This window comes from Chrysoperla carnea, chromosome X (assembly GCF_905475395.1).
Source record: "Chrysoperla carnea chromosome X, inChrCarn1.1, whole genome shotgun sequence".
NCBI lineage: Eukaryota > Metazoa > Arthropoda > Insecta > Neuroptera > Chrysopidae > Chrysoperla > Chrysoperla carnea.
Genome location: NC_058342.1, coordinates 14,060,766 through 14,080,236, shown reverse-complemented (window position 1 = coordinate 14,080,236; position 19,471 = coordinate 14,060,766). Strand labels below are relative to the sequence as shown.

The following is a 19,471-nucleotide window of genomic DNA, read 5'->3' as shown; positions in this document are numbered from 1 at the left end:
CATGAAAGTTGAAAATGAGGTGATGATGATGAGGGTATCATGTTTTCCACAGACGTTGATCAGCATGTTCCTCCAATTTACTCTGTCTCTAAACATGTGCACAATTTCACTAGAATTTAAGTTATTTAATTCTAAACTATCCAGATAGCTTAAACGTTTTCTTCCCTTTGCTTTTTTTTTTCCTTCAAACTTTCCCGTCAAACATACCTATCATCTCGAATCCATTCTTTCTGATCATGTGACCTAAGAATGATAATTGCCTGCGAAGAACATTGTCGTACAAATAATTTCAACTACAAGTCTAAATTTGCCTGGGCACTCGTATTACCTTAATTTGTAAAAGTAGAAGTTTCTTACTTTTGAATCCATGGAAGGTGGAGCAAGATTATCTAAAATATATGTGTTCATATGTGTTCAATTTTGAATGATTTTTTTCAAAAAATTATTTTGTACGTACGAGTTAGCTATTAATAACATATAAAAAATTTTGGTCTTTATCTGTACATTGCCATAATGTCCGATCAAATTTAACATAAATTGTGTTGACCAATATTATCTGAAACCAAATGATATATCACTTTTCTGTGACACCCAATACATTTTCTATCTCACTCATTTCCAATAAATCTCTTTTTAATGTAGTTCACATGTATTATGTAGATGATTGGAATATTGGTTACAATTCTCAGCTTCTAGTTCACTTTAAAATTGAATAATCTCGATATTGATAGAATTACATTTTCGAGGTAATAGAAAACTTTTATTAATTATTAGAAATAAATGAAAAATGGTCTATGCATTTTTTGCTTTGTAATATATGTTTACTAGTTGGATATAATGGAAAATTCGGATTGTAATGGAATATCGAAATAAAGAATATGGTATTCTAGTATTAGCACAAACAATAAATTAATCAACTCTGTAAAAATTTTACCACTTCACTGAAAATTTAGTTTTAGATATTTGAAAGGATATAAAATTTTACTATACTTTTTAGCCAAAACTGACTAATTGCGGGTAGCTGTACACTGACAAAAAAAGATATTTTGAGTCAAATTTATAAATATATAAGCGATTTACCACTGATTGGCTCATCACGAAATCTCCGAAACTATCGATCCGATTAACTTCAAATTTCGCATACTTACCTCTTTCGTGACATAGACGCCCACTAAGAACGGATTTTACGGAATTCCTATCCCAACGGATTTTATAAGCTATTTACCACTGACTGACTCATCACGAATTCTCCGAAAATATCGGTCCGATTATCTTCAAATTTCGCATACTTGCCTCTTTCGTGACATAGACGCCCACTAAGAACGGATTTTACGGAATTCCTATCCCAACGGATTTTCAAATTTAATTTAATTTGTATTTACTTTTTTTACAAAAATTCGTTAAAAATAAACAATGAAAAACAAAGTAGTAATTGATCAATTTTGTAAAAATTTCTGTTTATTTAAAAAAAAAAAGATCGATTACTTTTATAAATAAAATAATTTTTTAGGTTGGATAAATAAATTTAAACAGTTTTTCTGAGTACTGTTTGAGGTAGAAAGTGATGACAAATTTTCGGCCGAATCGAAAAGAGGCGGATTTAAAAGTGATCGATTAATACTCTCCGATATCCACTAGCTTAAGCGATAAGGCCAACTGGGAATCTCGCCACAATAAATAACGGGAACGCATCCCAGTACACAGTACCTCATGGGTGATCTGTGACATGGGAAATCTGTGTATTCACTGACTGACACTATATTTTCATATTTAAAATTTGAAAAATTTACAATAAATATCAAATCGAAATTAAAAATTTCGTTAATAAAAGAAGTGTAGATTCACATCCAAATGGTTAGTGCGCCCAGCGAAGCGGGTGGGAATTAGCTAGTGATTTTCTGTTGTCTCAACTGCGCAGCGGATTTTGATACGGCGAAGCTCGCATATACGTTTACTTAATTCCCTGACGCAGTTGGCAGGTCAATATTGTCAATTTCGTAGGGAATTGACATACGCCATTAACAGTTAATTATAATAATTATTAATTCAGACAAACTATTTTTTATTATTCTGATCCTGATCTATTATTAATGTGAAATTTTGAGAGGACTATAGATGTATCAACTAACTAGCACTGCTTACTCATAGGTATATATTTTTAAACATATAGGAACATGTCACATTAGAGAGTTACAATAATAAGGTTACGTTTTTCTCTAAATTCTGAACTTTTTTCTAAAAATTCCGATTTCATATATACTGGCCATACTTGCCTTTATACATAATTAAGCGGGTTGTTTAAATCATTCTAACCAATTCCTATCCCTATATATTTTATATGTTTCTCTATACAAGTCAATATTATAAATCAATTATACTGCAGGAATTCTTGCATGTATATTTATTTTAAATCAAAATATATTTTCATTTATATTTCCTTTATAATACATTTCAAACAATCACTCGTAAAAATTTGCAAAAAATCCTTTAATTCTATAATACTTTAAATAAATTTTAAAACAAATTGATTGAAATGTAAAAAGTTCAAGGTCAATTATTTATTCACTGTACTATTAATTTTGTGGTATCAAAAACAAATTCATTCATCCAATTAAAAATTAGTGGACTCAACTGCACCTAAACTTTAACTTCAATTCCCTTGCGTAGTTGGTTTAAAAGAAGCTACATAGTTACTTTTATTCCGACAGACTTGTGTGTCTCTTTCAATTTTTAAATTTCGGGCGAAGTTGTCACGATTTCATAAATTTTTTTCAGTGTAGTCATAATGTCCCCTTGTATCACTATGGTGGTTATATGTGGAAGGTTGTATGGGTGTAAAATATACGGAGGTTCATGTATTTTTTGAGTATATGTTACTTTTATTCGTCTACATTATTCGAAATTGATCTAGAACGTTCTCGATTAGCCTAGACATTTCTAAAATAATCTGAAATATTCCGGATCGATCTACATTGCAATCTCGATATAAAAAATCGGAAAGCAACAAGTAAATATTCGTTATATCAAGTAATTCGTTCAACTGAGGCTTGTTGTGTTGAGGTTAGGTTGACTAAGAAGGAACATCTTTTACGTTTCTGAGCCATTGCAATTTGAATCTTTACTTCGAGTTGAAACAGTTATTGTAATAAATACCACGATACTCGAAATAAAATTGTATATTAAGATATTATATTTAAAAAATACAATTAAAAAACAAACAACAGACTTACATGTCGCTAAATATCGATATTTCGATTGCAACGCAATCATCGTCAGTAAAAAAATTTATTCATATAACACATTACAAACATTTTACTCAAAATAAAAAATAAATTAGTAAAACATTACCAACAGTTACAGTAACAGTTTACAAAAATAAAAATCAAAAATTATCACAAATTTGAAGAAAAAAAAATTTCTCAAGACCACCAAACTTTTTGTAAACATTTCGCAACAAATTATTTAGTGGATTTGAAAAATTCTTTTATTGATCTCAATTTATATCTAAAATTTGGTATCGTTTGTGAGATAGGTATGTCCAAGTTCGCTATAACTGACGAGAATTGTTTTATGGCTTGATCTTTAACAGTTGCCCATTTTATCAATTCAGATCAGGAATGGGACCTTTATCCCAGTTCAGAGTCTTATTGCCTGCCTTGTGGATTAAAATGCTTTCATAAGCATCTAAACTATTGTGATGTCTAACAGATTTAATTAACTTGGCAGGTAGAATTTTGTGTTCTGTATTTAGAACATGGTCCGCAATGTAAGACTTCTCGATTCGATGATTCTTGACATCGCTTATATGTTCTTTTTCGCGAATTGGCATCTGGCGTTTGGTCTACTCTAAATAAATTTTAGGAAAGTTCGAGCTAGAAATTTGATAGATACCCGATTTCTGTGCGTCCGGAATTGGATCCTTTGCCCCAAGGTGTGTTGTAACTTCTGAGATGTAAAACCAAGTGAAATTCCAGTTTAAAATTCTATCTATGTTACAAAGATGGTTAAATATAACTCTAGCCCACTTATTCTTTTCGGAAACTTTCTCAATAACTTTGTTTTGATTAAATTTAGAATATTCCAAATTTTTTTGGAACAGTCGAAAATTTTGGATGGCTGGTGAGAGCTTATACGGGTGCCGAAAATATTTTTTAAAATTGTTCGTTTCAGAATTTAAAGAAAATACACTACTAACTAAATGCTGATTGTTTTTGGAGTTTTCGATCACATATCAAATTTTAAGCGATTTGCTAAATTTTTTGAGCTCAAAACCTGTATTTCTTTTACTAGCTATACTCAAATTTATTTACTTGTGTATAACTTTTGAAATACTCGGTATGTCTATGATATACTACATAATACACAATACACATAGTATAAAAAATAAATTTCAACATTATCATATTTGATTCAATTTACTCTCGTTGTGTTATTTATTAAATTTACTCTTTATAGGCAATTTACATAACATGCACGTATTAAACACTATCTAAATTATATCAGAGTGTTTTGACAGGTTATTATTATTGGCTTATTTTCACAATATTGTTTTAAAATATATATTATATTTTGTGTTTTATTATTTAAACCTCATTTTGATATTTCAATCAAAATCGTTAAAATGTATTTAAGTAACAGCAACATAATAGGTTAGGTTCAAAAAATATTAATAAGATAGTTTTGATATTTCTAAGCATTATACTTTTATACTATTTAAGTACGGAAGCCTGAATGGGTCATCGTCAATTTATGAGAAAGTGGCGCTACACTACCCACAAATATAAAACCAACTTTTAAAAAAGTCACTAGTTCACTTTCAACAAATGCACTTGTGACTTATGGCACTATGGAAACGACCCTTTTTGAAGTTGTCGGTATTTTGTCATGTGTAGATTTCTACTTAAACGTCATAATAAACACTTAATAATACTTTTAATGGTTAGAAATTAGAAATGTGCAATTGCAAAAGAAAAACAAAACAATTAAAGCATTATACTTTTTAAATAATACTAAAGAAAATTTTGAACTAACTATATAAGACAAATTATAAACATTATCATATTATTATTAAATCCAGACATAATTATTAATAATTCCAGACAGTTTCGGTAGTGTCTAATTAAAGAATAGTCATCACCGACTGACATTTTCAAAAAGATTCGTTTACATAATGCCACAAGTCACAAGTGCACTTGTTGAAAGTGTGAAATAGTGACTTTTTTAAAAGTTGGTTTTATACTTGTGGGTAGTACACATTTAAAAAATAAGCTTGTGTAGCGCCACTTTCTCATAAATGTGACCCATTCAGACTTCCGTATTTAAGAGCAACATACTGGGCTAGATTCAAAAAATATTTTACCATAAAATAGGGTTGTTATATCTCCAGATGTAATTGAGAGACTCCAAAACTCCTGTAGTTTCTCCCGACTCCCGATATCAATGAACCGGGAGTAAGTAAATAAAGTTCAGTAAATAAAGACATTTTTTTTTTTATTATTTGTTTCATATTCAGGTAAATTTAACAATTCTGAGCAGCTTTTATCTTAAATTATTTGAAGAATATTTATTTAAGGTAGTATGGGTAAAATATAAAAAAACTAACTGTTCTAAGTTTATTTTTATATTTTACCCATACTACCTTAAATAAATATTCTTCAAATAATTTAAGATAAAAGCTGCTCAGAACTGTTAAATTTACCTGAAATATATATATATATATATATATAATACATTTATCGATCATTATCAAAAAATATTAACGATTATCATAATTCACATTGTAATTTCCGTATGTTTCATTCCGAGTATGATAACTTCAATATCCTTAACAGATGTCGTTGACATTGGTTGACAAGTTTAATTAATATGTCACAAAAAATTGTTTTTATAAAATAGACAATCGACTCCGAAAATTTTAAAGACCCATAACTTGGCACTTTAAACCGTTGTAACGTTGCCAAATCTATTATTTTCATTATGATACAGAAGATTTCTAGAGTATAATATGTCGATAATATAGGAATTATAACTACAATAACTAATCAAATGAATGGTCAAAATACTATTAAATTAGTCAATTATTAATGAATAAAATCAGTTTAATTATTATCATAAATTATGGTAATGTGTGTATTAAATTTTGTACGCTATTAACAATTTTGAAAAAAAAGATGGTCTGTTGACGATCCATACTACCTTTTAAGTTTGAGAAAATATTGATGGTCTTATGATTCGATTAATTTCACTATTTTTTGATTTCCTGGAACTTAATGGTGGCAATTACTGTGAATTTATACAATACTATTTTTAATCATTTTCCTAGAAAAGGACAACAGATATCATACAGGTGGAATATAGTGCAAGTCGTAACGGCGCACGAGTGGGGAAAATTTTAGGACGTAATTTTTTCGTTTGGTTTTCTTAAAGGGATCAATGAAATTTCAAAGAACCCTATGTTGCCAAGTTGTAAAGTGATTAAGCTATCCTTACACTTTTTGGAGGGATGCAAGTACAAATCGGTACACGAAGTTTCTATTATATATATCAAAATTTTCAGAACAATTTTTTCTTAAAATGATCCGTTTACGAGTTATTGCAGCGTAAATTTATTAATCGAATTTTTTGCCTGTTAATTAAGTTAAGCGATGCAAACTTGGAAATAGTTAAGAAATGTTAATTTATTACCATTAAGATATACTTACCTAGCTTTAAGTTTGTATCGCTTAGAATTAACAGAAAAAATTAGTTCTTTTATACTTAGAGCTGGAATAACTGGTAAAAGGCTTAATTTAGGGATAAAATCCGATTATTAGATTGATCGGAGTTTAAGTATATTGCACCTCCCTAAAAAGTGACCTAGGTAGCCTAACCACTAACCACTAAGAAAATCTAATGAACAAATTTTGTTCAAAATTTTTCCGCATTCAGGCGTTGTTACAACCTGTTCTAATAAATAGATTGACATTTGAGGTTTGAGCTAACGAAACATCGTTATTAAAAAATATAAATGAATGCATATCCCGTGGGAAAATGATAATTAAAAGTTTTTCATGCACTAAAAAATATGGTTTAAATTTGATTTAAAAAATTTATTAATATAAATAAAAAAGAATAAATTTTAAATAATAAAAAAAAAAAAAAAAATGAAAGGACACAGATATTAATAAACAAACACCTCCATGCCTGGTAAAGTTGAAACACTATTTTCTTTTTTTACCGGTTTTACAGCAACCGGTACAATAGGGAAATGGGCAGAGAGTAAGTTTTTCAATTTGCAAAATAATTTCTATATTATATATTTTTTATATTTACATACTTTTTCAAAATCCATATATATATATTTTATTAGAATTTTTTTGCACTAAAATTTGCATAAAATTTTTTACAATTTTTATTAATTCAATATACAGAGTGTCCGAGAAAGTTGTGTACTACGATTTACTATATATAGTACTTACAGTTCAAAATATGTTGATTTTACCTTTGTACCAGGTTGGGAGATAGACGATCTTAAAGTTAGAATTTTCAAAACGTTTTTTCATTTTGTAAATTGACACGAAATGCGAAATACTATTTTATTAGCTCGACCTATGAGGAACCATAATTAAACAGGTTTGAGGAATAATATATAAGTGATAAATATCAACAGTAATTTACTCTTTTTATAGGCAATTTTATTACATGTATGATATACAAATTACATACTGAACAAAAGTCTTTTCCTAAGCGGTACATTTTTAGACCGTGAGCCATTTGTCAGCACGATAAGCTTTGAAATGAGGGTTAAATCATGGAGTTTATTAAACTAATGAGGAAAACCAGGCTAGGGAAATAATATATAAGATTAACATTGTTTTATAGCACAAAAAGCTCACATCAAAATTAAAATTAAGTTTTGTATCAGATCATTAGCGTAGAACGAGGAGCTTTTATATTTGAAACTCCCTGTATTACAATCCTTCACATTCGCCTGTTGAAAGTGCTGCATTTTGATTAGCAAATTGCGTACTACAAACAAGATTTTACAAAAAAAAACGCCCTTTTTTTGCAGTACACAATTTACTGAATCTAAATTCAACACCTTCAATTCTTTACCTCTATGGATGCAGAAATACGGTGAGCTTGAAATCTAAAACCCCCACGTTCTAAGCCAGTGGATTGATATAATTTTTATCAGGGCTTTTTTGTCCTATAAAACAATGTCCTACCAAATTTTAGCAAAATAGCTTTTCGCGTTTGGAGTTAAGTTACAAAACAAAAAACGATATCAAAATTTTGACTTTAACGCCATCTAGCTACCAAACGAAGTAACTTCATGACATTTGTGGAAAAGCTAGAAATGCTAGGGAATTCAAAATCTACTGGAAAAGTCAAGGAAATGTTAGGGAATTTTGTAAAAAAAGAGAAAATTCGGGGAATTTTATTAGCTTAATGGTGTGGCCACATTAATAGAAAACCTGGAAATATCAGGGCATTTCGTAAAAAAAAAGAAAAGTCGGGGTGTTTTATTATGTTAGTACGGTGGCCATATTGATAAAAAACCTGGAAGTGTCAGGGAATTAAAATTTTACTATAAAAGTCAGTGAAATGTCAGATAATTTCGTAAAAAGAAAGAAAAGTCAGGGAATTATAATAGTTTTGCATAGTGTACCACATTAATGAGAAATGAGGAAATGTCAGGGAATTTTGTAAAAAAAGAGAAAGGTCAGGGAATATTATTACTTTCGTAACCAAATTTTTAAAAAAGAAATTATAATTTCTTTACGAATTATTTAAAAAAATTAATCATATTTAATATTACGATTTTTCGTTTTCGTCATTTGTAAAGCCTAGAAAGCCTGGAAAAGGGATGGAATTTAATTTAGACAGGTTTAGCTAAATCAACTTATTTTGAGCTGTACAATATCTGGCATAACGTTGTGCAGACCTTTTAAGGACACCCTATACATTCCTGTTCAAAAGAAAAAACGCAACAATCTACAACAAAGTTAAAAAAAAATTGACATTAGAATATAATTTTCTAAAAATTTATTTTTATTTCAATAGTTTTAGTTAATTACAGCTATATTTAACTATATTTATTAAAATTCCTACACGAACTATCAAAATCGAAAATTTTTTTTTTTGTAGATTTGTTGCATTTGTTTTTAGAACAGGGATGTACAATTTTTTTGGTTTTAATTTTTATTTTATTCAAATTTTTATATTATATGTAGTGGGTGATTTATGATATCAATGAAAATCGTATGATTTTTGAATATTTCCACTGTGCGTCATTATTTACTAATCTGGGGCTTGAGCCATTATTTCAATAAAATGGATATTTCTTCTTAATTTATAGTCTATTAAAATAAAATAGAATATCATGGTAATAAAAAAAAAATTAATGCATCTTTGAAATTTTCCACAATTGTTTATGAGGTTGTAAACACTTTGTTAAAAAAGTCAACCTCTCAGGGGCCTACCTAACCCCTTTTTGGGGGGTAGTAGTTGGGGAGGGGTTTAATCAGTTTTTTACAAATTACAAAAAAACTATGCATCAATTAAAAAAAAGTTCAATTAAAGTTAACTGAAGTATCTGTGAACATTTTCGTTTATTATTCGACTCTAGCTTCAAAGCTGACCGAGATATGCCAATTTTAAAATGGAATTTTCTTTCTCATTCCATCAAATGAAATAGTATCCATCTTGTAAACCGTTAGATAGAGAACAAGAGTTTAAATATAAAAGTTATTTCTTATAAAAAAAAACTAACAACTTTTATTTGAAGCATTCTTTCGTAAACATCACTATTTAATCGTGGCAGCGCACATTAGGAAAAAATTTTGGTGTCCATTTTCTTTAAAACTTTAAAAAAAAGTGTGCTGATTTTTTTCAAGTGAACTTCAACTAGTGGTTTTGTGAAACATTCTAGAAAAACAAAAAAAAATTCCGATATTTTTGAAAATTTTTTGCACATTCAATCAAATTAAAAAAGAACCATCTCGTAAACTGTTGGAACAAAAGTACGACTATAATAAATATAAAATTTATTTCTTATAAAAAATAAACAACTATTGTTTGAAATATTTGTTTCGAAACATCCATTTTTCCCGTAAGGGCGTCTCCAAAATACAAAATTTCGAAATTTTTGCAAGTATTTTCTGGATTATTTTTTTGTTTTTCTAGAATGTTTCACGAAACCACTAGTTGAAGTTAACCCGAAAAAACTCAACACACTTTTTTTTAAATAGTTTTGGAGGAAATGAACACACCAATATTTTTTCCCAAGCGCCCCCACGGGTAAACAGTGATATTTTCGAAAGAATGATTCAAATAAAAGTTGTTAATTTTTTTATAAATTATAGTTAATAACTTTTACATTTAAAGTTTTGTTATCTCTAACGGTTTACAAGATGGATATTTTTTCATTTGATTGACTGAGCAAAAAATTCCATTTTAAGATTGGCAATGTCGGTCAACTTTGAAGCCAGAAAGTCGGAAAAAATGTGTACAAATACTTCTGCTAGAACTTTTAACCGAAAGGGGCTAGGTACGCCCCTGAGAAATAATTTTTTTTACGAAGTGTTTATATCCTTTTAAACAATTGTGGAAAATTTCAAAGATGCAGAATTTTTTCCTTTTAGATACTTAGTTTAATTGTACAAAATATACAATTTTTTCAGGCATGTAAATTTGTTATATTTTATCCTTTTACGCACTATCAGGGCTTATTTTAAGGGTGAATTATTGAAGTTGAAGATGCGATACTCTTATATACACTTAAGTTTCGAAATTTTGTCATGGCAATCGGAAAATTCAAGATCATTTGTGTTCAAAGTTTGTCCTGGCGCTTGTCCTGGCAAGTATCATACTTTGGTAATGGTTACTCCTACTTTTCCCCTTCAATTTCATGTCCGTTTCACAGCCGTACGATTTTTTGTTGTTAAGCTATGAACGATTTTATAAGCGGTGATAAAATGTCCTAAAATTCGTATACTTAAAATATCTCCAAAAATATGCAAAATTCCAAAAAAATTGTGGATAATTCATTCAAAGAACGTAAAATTGTCGGGAAAAATGAACCTCATAAAATATGACGTATTTTTGGCAGGAAGCGAGTAAAATGAAATTGAATAGTCGAGAGCAAAAAATCTTAAAGCGGACTGCAAAATCACTTGACTCCTCGGTAATCGGCTTAAACTTTGCAATAAAGCGGCAATCAAATCCGCAAAAAAAAAAAATGGGATGTGGCAACTCAACTCGACCGGTTACAAAAAGGAAGGAGGGTGCAATTTGCAATGCATATTTGAGATACCAACTTAACCCATAAGGTAATCAGGTAATTTTCACGTGAAGTTATAGCGTTCAATTTGACCCTTAAGGTAACCAAATTATTTTTATGAAGAAATAGTTGGCTACCAGGTCACCTTGACCGATAAAGTATGGCAACCCTTGTATTTCCCCCTCTCTTCATTTTTGCAACAGGTCTGATAGGGTTGCTATAGGAGGCCCTTGTTTTTACAGGTTTGATTGCCGCTTTGTTACAAAGTTTGAGTCGGTTACCTATGGGTTAAGTGATTTTGCGATCCAAGCCCCGTATAGTACGACTATGAAATGCACATCAAATTGGAGGGGGATTCGATTTCCACTTTCGTGTTTAAATTGGAATAAAGTATCTTCAAGTTTACATCTGCAGCCTTAAAATGAGCTCTAGTAGGGTCCAAAAAAGGACAAAGAATATTAAAATTTTATACTTTCTTTTATTGCTTATTTTTAATCATAAAGTGTTGCCTTTATTTATTCTTAACGGAAAAAATGCAAGGTTCCCAAATCAAAATAAGCAGTTTTAACATATCCGGACTCATATGATTTGCTTATATTGATCAAATTTATAATTATCTAACGGCATTAATGGCTCAACTTTCCTTAAATCTTTAATCAATAATAATTTAAAATTTGACATATTTTGATTGTTGAAAATATAGGTATTTCGTTTATGACGTCATAAATCATCCAATTTTAACCAGTTGGCAATTGAAATGCTTAACTAATGTTAGTTAAATAATTTTTATGTTAATTTTACATAATATTCCATTCAAAAAGTTTTTCTATTCGAAGAAAATCGAAACGAATTACGTAACATTATACAGAATATATTGTTTATTAAGGGGCTTTAGTTTGGTAATCGAAAAATTCATTGTATACTTCTTTATCGACATATTTTATGGTTTATGGTTGGTAGCCGTTAAAGTATGTTGCATTAGCAATAAATTGTTTCAGATTTTCACCATATTTTATAAAGAAAAGTAGATTTTTATTTAATCTGACGTTGGGGTTTCCTGAAAATGTGGAAATTATAGTCGTATCTTATTTTCTGATTTTTTCATAAAGCTTGTGTTCAAGAGATTATAATCTACAATAAAACATATATCATATCCCGTGACTTAAAAAACCGTCAAGATTCAGGAAATTTCGTATACCATCCTGAATAATTACATACTAGGTCAGTTTCCTGGTAGATTTTGTTGATATTTTTTTGCGACTGACTAAAAATACTTTTCTAAGGGGTAATTTTATGCGCTGATCACGAAACAAAAAAAAAAGCAATTTAGTGGAACTCGCGCACTTTTTTTGAATTTCAAAGTGCGGTATAATTTTTTTTACTGGCAGCCTGGAGGTCGCAAATTTGGAGCTAAACTAAAAGTGCGTCAAATCTATCGCCCATATTTTGAATTTTTTTCTTAGGCCCAAACGCATCTTGATCAGATGAGAAAAAATAAATAGGCTGAAGGTAAAAGTTGGGCCGTAGTCTATTCCAACAATATGTAAAGTTTGGCCAATCTTAAATAATTCTAACCTCGAAAACTTACCACTATTTCGAGGTTCGAATTTTTCTAAGCTAGCTCAGAAGTGTTGGTATTGACCATTAATTGGTTATAATGATCACAATCTACAAGACCTATTTTTTTAAATAACTGCATTTTTTGGCCGAAAAACTCAGTTTCAAGTTTTCCAAAAATTCCAAACATTCCAAAAAAATAAAACAAACCATAAATGAGGTGAAACAACAAAAGCACTGTCTTTCCCGGCATACATTTTATTTTTAGATTCAACCTCCTACTCGAAAAAAAATCATTCAAAGAAAAAAATAGTCATATCTGGGCCCCATACTTGTTGCGGAAAATTGTGCATTTGTACTCTAGCTACAACTTTTGTCAGAAAACTTTTTTGATCTGGCCTGTTTGTTCAAACCTAGACTCACGAAAATCGAAATTTCCATGTTCTATTCAAATTTCGGGCTTAAAAATGGCCATATCTTTTTGCCTCACCTCAGGGAGCAAAACTCAAAAATCGGGGTCAGCACACACAATTACCCCTTAGAAAAGCATTTTCAGCCATTCGAAATTTTTTTTACTATCAAGTGGATAGCTTATATGTTTCAGAATTCAATTTATTTTTTCATCCTGACCTTGTATTATAGAATTATATTCCCATTTTTAGTTACGTGATAAAAAATATTTATTTATGATTATTTGTTTGTAATCTATTGCTATCAATTGAAAATAATATTTAATTCCCATATTTATGACAGGAATGTACCGGACGACCTTGATGGAAAATAGTTAATAATAATAACAACTAAATATGAGATTATCAATAGTTTATTCAGGATTATTCTTCTATATTTATTTTTATTTTTTCTAAATCATAGAAATTATGACAAGGATTAAACATTGTTAATTGCAAATAAAATTTTATGATTTTATTGAAAATAGCATCACACACTCCACAGATATTTCGACACAAAAAGATAATCATAAGTTTAACGTGCGTCTGTTAATTTTAATTTCGTTTTATTTATTTTTATTTTTTTATTTGAAAGGTACGGAAGCCAGAATGGCTTATTGTCAATTTATGAGAAAGTGGCGCTACACTATTTTTTAAATGTGTACTACCCACCAGTATAAAACCAACTTTTAAAAAAGTCACTAGTTCACTTTCAACAAGTGCACTTGTATTATGGAAATGAACCTTTTTGAAGATGTCAGTCAGTGATGACTATCCTTTAATTAGACACTACCGAAACTGTCTGGAATTATTTATTATATACTTATGTAGTTAGTTCAAAATTTACTTTAGTATTATTTAATAATAATGGGGGTTTAACCTCCGTTTTTGTGACGCATGCCTAATCACAGAGGCCACCCACATCATTATTTGTTAATCTTTATTTAATCAATTACAAACATATACAATTACATTTTTGATGTGGGTGGAGTCGGTTACTTCGTTCTTATCCAAGCGACGACAATGTGATCAAATCTGCACTCCCATTAATTATAAATTGTTCACACTGCCGCTGCCTGGTTTCGAACCCGCAACCTAAGTCTAAATAATCCTACGTTCTAAAACTAGCGCCTTAGACCGCTCGGCCATTTAGACTCTTTTTTTTTTTAGTATTATTTAAAAAATATAATGCTTTAATTGTTGATGTTTTTCTTTTGCAATTGCACATTTCTAATTTTTAACCTTTAAAACTATTATTAAGTGTTTAATATGACGTTATAATTAGAAATCTGTAGATGACAAGATACCGACATCTTCAAAAGGGTTCGTTTCCATAATACCACAAGTCACAGGTGCAACTTTTTAAAAGTTGTTTTTATACTTATGGGTAGTACACATTTAAAAAATAAGCTAGTGTAGCGCCACTTTCTCATGAATTGACAGTAAGGCATTCAGGCTTCCGCAGAAAGGAGGTGATTTGATCGAGAGTGTTCTTAGCTATATTTCAAGAAAATCTGTTCAGTTTGGAAAGATTCCCAGAAATAAATGGAATTTTTCGACGTTTTAAGGTCCTTGCTCATCTCTACAGATTCTCCTAATTGGGATAGAGCTTTAGAAATTTGTATCTAAGTTTAAATGATTACCCAGCACATCTCATCGTCAGATTTTTTCTAATTTAAAAGAAATGTACGATATTTAATTTATAAAAATAGTTTTATAAATTAAATCTACTACTAATCTTTTTTAAGGAGATATGCAAGGATTGGGTAATACCAGGGATTTTAATAAAACTTAATAAATACATTTTTGATTAACAAAGTTTCCAAAAATTACAAAAAATTTCTAGGTCATCGGGCTTTTTATTATTATTTAATCGTTAAAATTGGCTAAAAAAATGATGAATCAAATAGGCTACCCTTTTCAATTTGATATTTCTGTATCAAAAAATCTAGAGAGTGTGATAAAAAACTATCTAAAATATTTATATCTTGTAATTTATAATAATACCATATAAATATAAGGTTGCCGATGGTATACAAACAAAATTTTAATTTAATTATTAAAATTCGAAGATCCATCATTTGATGAACAGAGACGACTATAGTTAGTTAGTTATAGAGTATTGATGATTGAAGAGCGATATCTATATTATCAAATTTATAAGCCTCACTTGCACACAATATTTTTGTAGTTGCGTGGTATTGTAAAAGCCAAAAATAACTCATTGCTTGATTACAAAACGTATCGATATATCGTAAAGATATCACCGCCACGAGTTAAAAAAATGTAAACCATATCTGTTAGACTCAGCTAATTTTTTCATTGAATAAAAAGACAAGAGATGTCTAATAGATAAGAAAGATGAATATTTGCGAAAATTTCGAAAATTTTTGAAAATATTTTCTAGAATTTTTTGCTCATTCAATCAAATGAAACAAGAAACCATTTTGTAAACCGTTAAAGATAGAAAAAAAACTTTAAATGTAAGTTATTTCTTGTAAAAACATAAACAATTTTTGTTTGAAATATTTTAACATCACTTTTTACCCGCGAGGGCGTCTCCAAATTACTTTCTAATTTCGAAAGTATTTTTTGGAATATTCTTTTGTTTTTCTAGAATGTTTCACAGTACCACTAGTGGAAGTTAACCTGAAAATTTTCAACACACTTTTTTATACCATGCATATATGTAATATGCAAGGTTTACTAAGTTTAGTCCCAAGTTTGTACCGCTTAAAAATAGTGATGCTACGAACAAAATTTTGGTATAGGTAATAAAATCACCATAATTAGTCCATTTCCGGTTGTCCGTCCGTCTGTGGGCACGATAACTCAATAACGAAAAAAGATATCAATTTTAACAGCGTCCTCAGGACGTAAAAAGTGAGGTCAAGTTCGTAAATGAGCATCATAGGTCATTTGGGTCTTGGGTCCGTAGGACCCATCTTGTAAACCGTTAGAGATAGAACAAAAGTTTAAATGTAAAAAATGTTCCTTATCAAAAAAAACAACTTGTGTTTAAAACATTTTTTTGTAAACATCACTGTTTACCCGTGAGGGCGCAAATTAGGCGTAAATTGTATACATAGTATGTATTATATAAATTGTATATGTATGTGCAATGTGATAGAGTAATCAAAACTATTTATGCATGGTATTTCAACAATTAACTCAGTCAATTGTTTGTTTTCACTTGTTTTTTATAGCTTTGGAGGAAATGGAAACCAAAGTTTTTTCCTAAGTTGCGTTTACAGTGATGTTTAAGAAAGAATGATTCAATTTTTTTATAAGAAATATCTTTCACCTTTGTTGTATCTCTAACGGTTTACAAGACGAATAATTTTTCATTTTAAAATTTTCATATCTCGGTCAATTTTGAAGCTAGAAAATCGAAAAAAAAAAAATGTGCACGAATACTTCGGGCTAGAATTTTTATTTTAACTTTTTTTTTATTTATTTAATGCATAGTTTTTTTTTAAATTTGTAATTAACTGATTAAAGCCCCCAACTATTCCCCAAAAATAGTTAGGTTACTACTAGACCCTGAGAGGTCGATTTTTTTACATCCTAATAAACAATTGTGAAAAATTTCAAAGATACATTAATTTTTTCCTTTTAGATATTTAGTTTGATTGTATTAATCAAGCTTGTAGTAAAATTCAGCATCAAAGTTTCAACCGTTAATTAAAAAATTTAAACCGTTGATCTACTCTGCTGGTATGCTAAAAGTGGGAAAATTTATATTATTTTATTCTCGTCTTTGGGGTAGATAGAATGTCCAAAAAAATTTTTTACTGTTATATATGCTATTATCACCAGATTTTCATTAATTATATCACATTCTATCATTCCCATTATAAATATGAAAGTAAGGATGTTTGTTTTTTTGTGTGTTACGCTTTCACGCAAAAACTAGCGTTTTTAATGAAACTGTATAGCAATATAGCTCAAACATCAAAATAACACATGAGCTATAAATTAAAAAGATACATATACTAACCAAAAAAAATTTTTTTTAAATAAATTTAATCTGACATTTACTATTTTTACTTTTTACAGAAATCTTTAATTTATGGTTCAAAATGATGATCACAGATGGACCAGAGTCTCTTATAATCATCATTTTGAACCATAAATTAAAGTATTATGTAAAAATTTATAATAGTAAATGTCAGAATTCATGGCGACCTTTTGTGATATATACTAAATGAATTATGACTACTTTACAATTTAAAAAATTGAAAACTGTGCATATCTCTTAGCTGCGTAAAAAATCCCTTCAAGTGTTATGGAACGTTGATAAGTGAGATCAAAAGAAGTGGAGGCTATAAAGCGGTGATTTTTACTTTTAAGTCCAGTGAAGCGGGCGGGTATCAAGTTAGTTTTCTTCATAATGGTACTACCAATATTTTAAACAATATATTTTGATATAATGTTACGTAATACACAAATCATTTGATGAGTGATCTATTAGACCTATTACAAACTTGAACAATAAAAAAAATAAAGAATAAGTTTTATCTTGATTAAAAATTGTGTTAGAACCGGAAATTATACCGGAATTGGATGTGTCGTAATGATAGTAATAATTGTTAGGGTGAACATTTCTTAACAATCTGTTGAATATATACACAAAAAAGAGTTATTATAGTGAGGCACATATAAACAGATCTGTCGGGAAAAAATTCCTTATTCGGTTTCCTTGCATATTCTCTTTCAAAGGCGTTCCATACGAAAATTTTTTTTAAATCATTTTTTACAGCTAACAAATGGCATTTTTTTTTCCAAGTAAAAATGTTTTAAGTTTTAAAAAGGTCTCTTGTTAGTTTTCCGTAAAGCTCACCGTTTCCGAGATATTAACTATTTATAGTTTCCAAAAACTTCAAAAAGCTTATTTTCAAAGTTGAATCACAATGTTAAAGAATTAAATTTTAAGCTTGCCAAAAACTAAAATAATCTTTGAACATCCTTGGCAAAAATACTGAATGGGCGAAGAAACGAAGCAAAAAAAAAATGAGCAAAGTTCGAAAAATTTGGGCAGTAAGTCGGATTTGAATGCGGTTTTCGTCATTCGATCCGTTAAAGCGTCTTGAAATTTTGTGACCTAGACTGATTTATAAGAAATTAAAAATATGAAATTGGCATACTAAATATGCATTTTAAATTGTTCGTAAATATTGGTCTCAGAGGTACCTGGTGCTCAGAGTAACGTGTTTCTCGTCGTCTAGTGGAGTTTTAGGAAAATTTGTTATATAATCGGCCCAAACTCGTTACATGAAAGCTTTTGGGGTTGCTGAACACGAATATCGTGACAGAATCGATCTTAGAGGTACATGGTGCAACGGTACTAAGGGGTTTTTCGGGTCGCTGAGCACGAATATCGTGAAGAAAACTCCAGGAGGTGGTGGTATTACTGTTGCACCAGGTACCTCTCAGACCAATTCTGTCACGATATTCGTGTTTTACTACCCCGAAAACCCCCTAGTAACGAGCTTGGACTGATTATATGACATTTTTCTCGAAAATTTCACTAGACGACGAGGAACCGTATACCCTGGGCACCAAGTACCTCTGAGACCAATTCATCACTATTAACCGAATTGTGAATTTAATATTAACGGTAAATTTAAAATGTATCTTAATTATGCTAATTGCATATTTTTAATTTCTTATAAATCAGACAAGATCACAAATTTTCCTGACGCTTTAACGAATTGAATGCCGAAAACCGCATTCAAATCCGGCTTACTGCTCAAATTTTTCGAACTTTATGCCTTCATTTCTTTACTTTAAAGTCTAAACTCTAATTTAGATAGATTTTTAAAACCCTTAGAATGAAACGATCAGTAATTACTCTTTAATATTTTTTTAAGAAAAGTTCTAACATTATTTTACCATTTTGATAAGCTCCACAATTTAATTTTTAAACATTGCTTTTCAGCTTTAAGAATAATAGCTCTTTTGGAGTTTTTCCAAACATGAAAGTTGTAATATCTCGGAAACGGTGAACTTCCCAGGAGATTTTTTTGAAGTAAAATGATCCAAAAAACTTAGCTTTACTTGCTTTTTTGACATTTGATAGGTAAGAGAATATTGATTGAAAAAATCGAAATTTTCGACTGACAAATTCTTGATATATTTTTTTTATTATTTTTCGAAAGAGAATATGCTTTTTCCCGGCGGATGCGTCCGAGCTTGTTAC

General features: G+C 29.6%; 1 protein-coding gene across 3 annotated transcripts in view; it reads left to right on the top strand.

Moving 5' to 3' along the window:
• Window positions 1-19,471, top strand: part of LOC123302363 (synapse-associated protein of 47 kDa) — a 68,970-nt gene that overhangs the window by 7,267 nt on the left and 42,232 nt on the right. For 2 of the 3 annotated variants that reach the window (XM_044885270.1, XM_044885272.1), the window contains exon 3: window positions 7,228-7,257. The exons of the other annotated variant lie outside the window; for it this stretch is intronic. In XM_044885270.1, coding sequence (XP_044741205.1) covers window positions 7,228-7,257 — 30 coding nt within the window. The remainder of the gene's footprint in view (window positions 1-7,227; window positions 7,258-19,471) is intronic. 3 annotated transcript variants of the gene reach the window in all.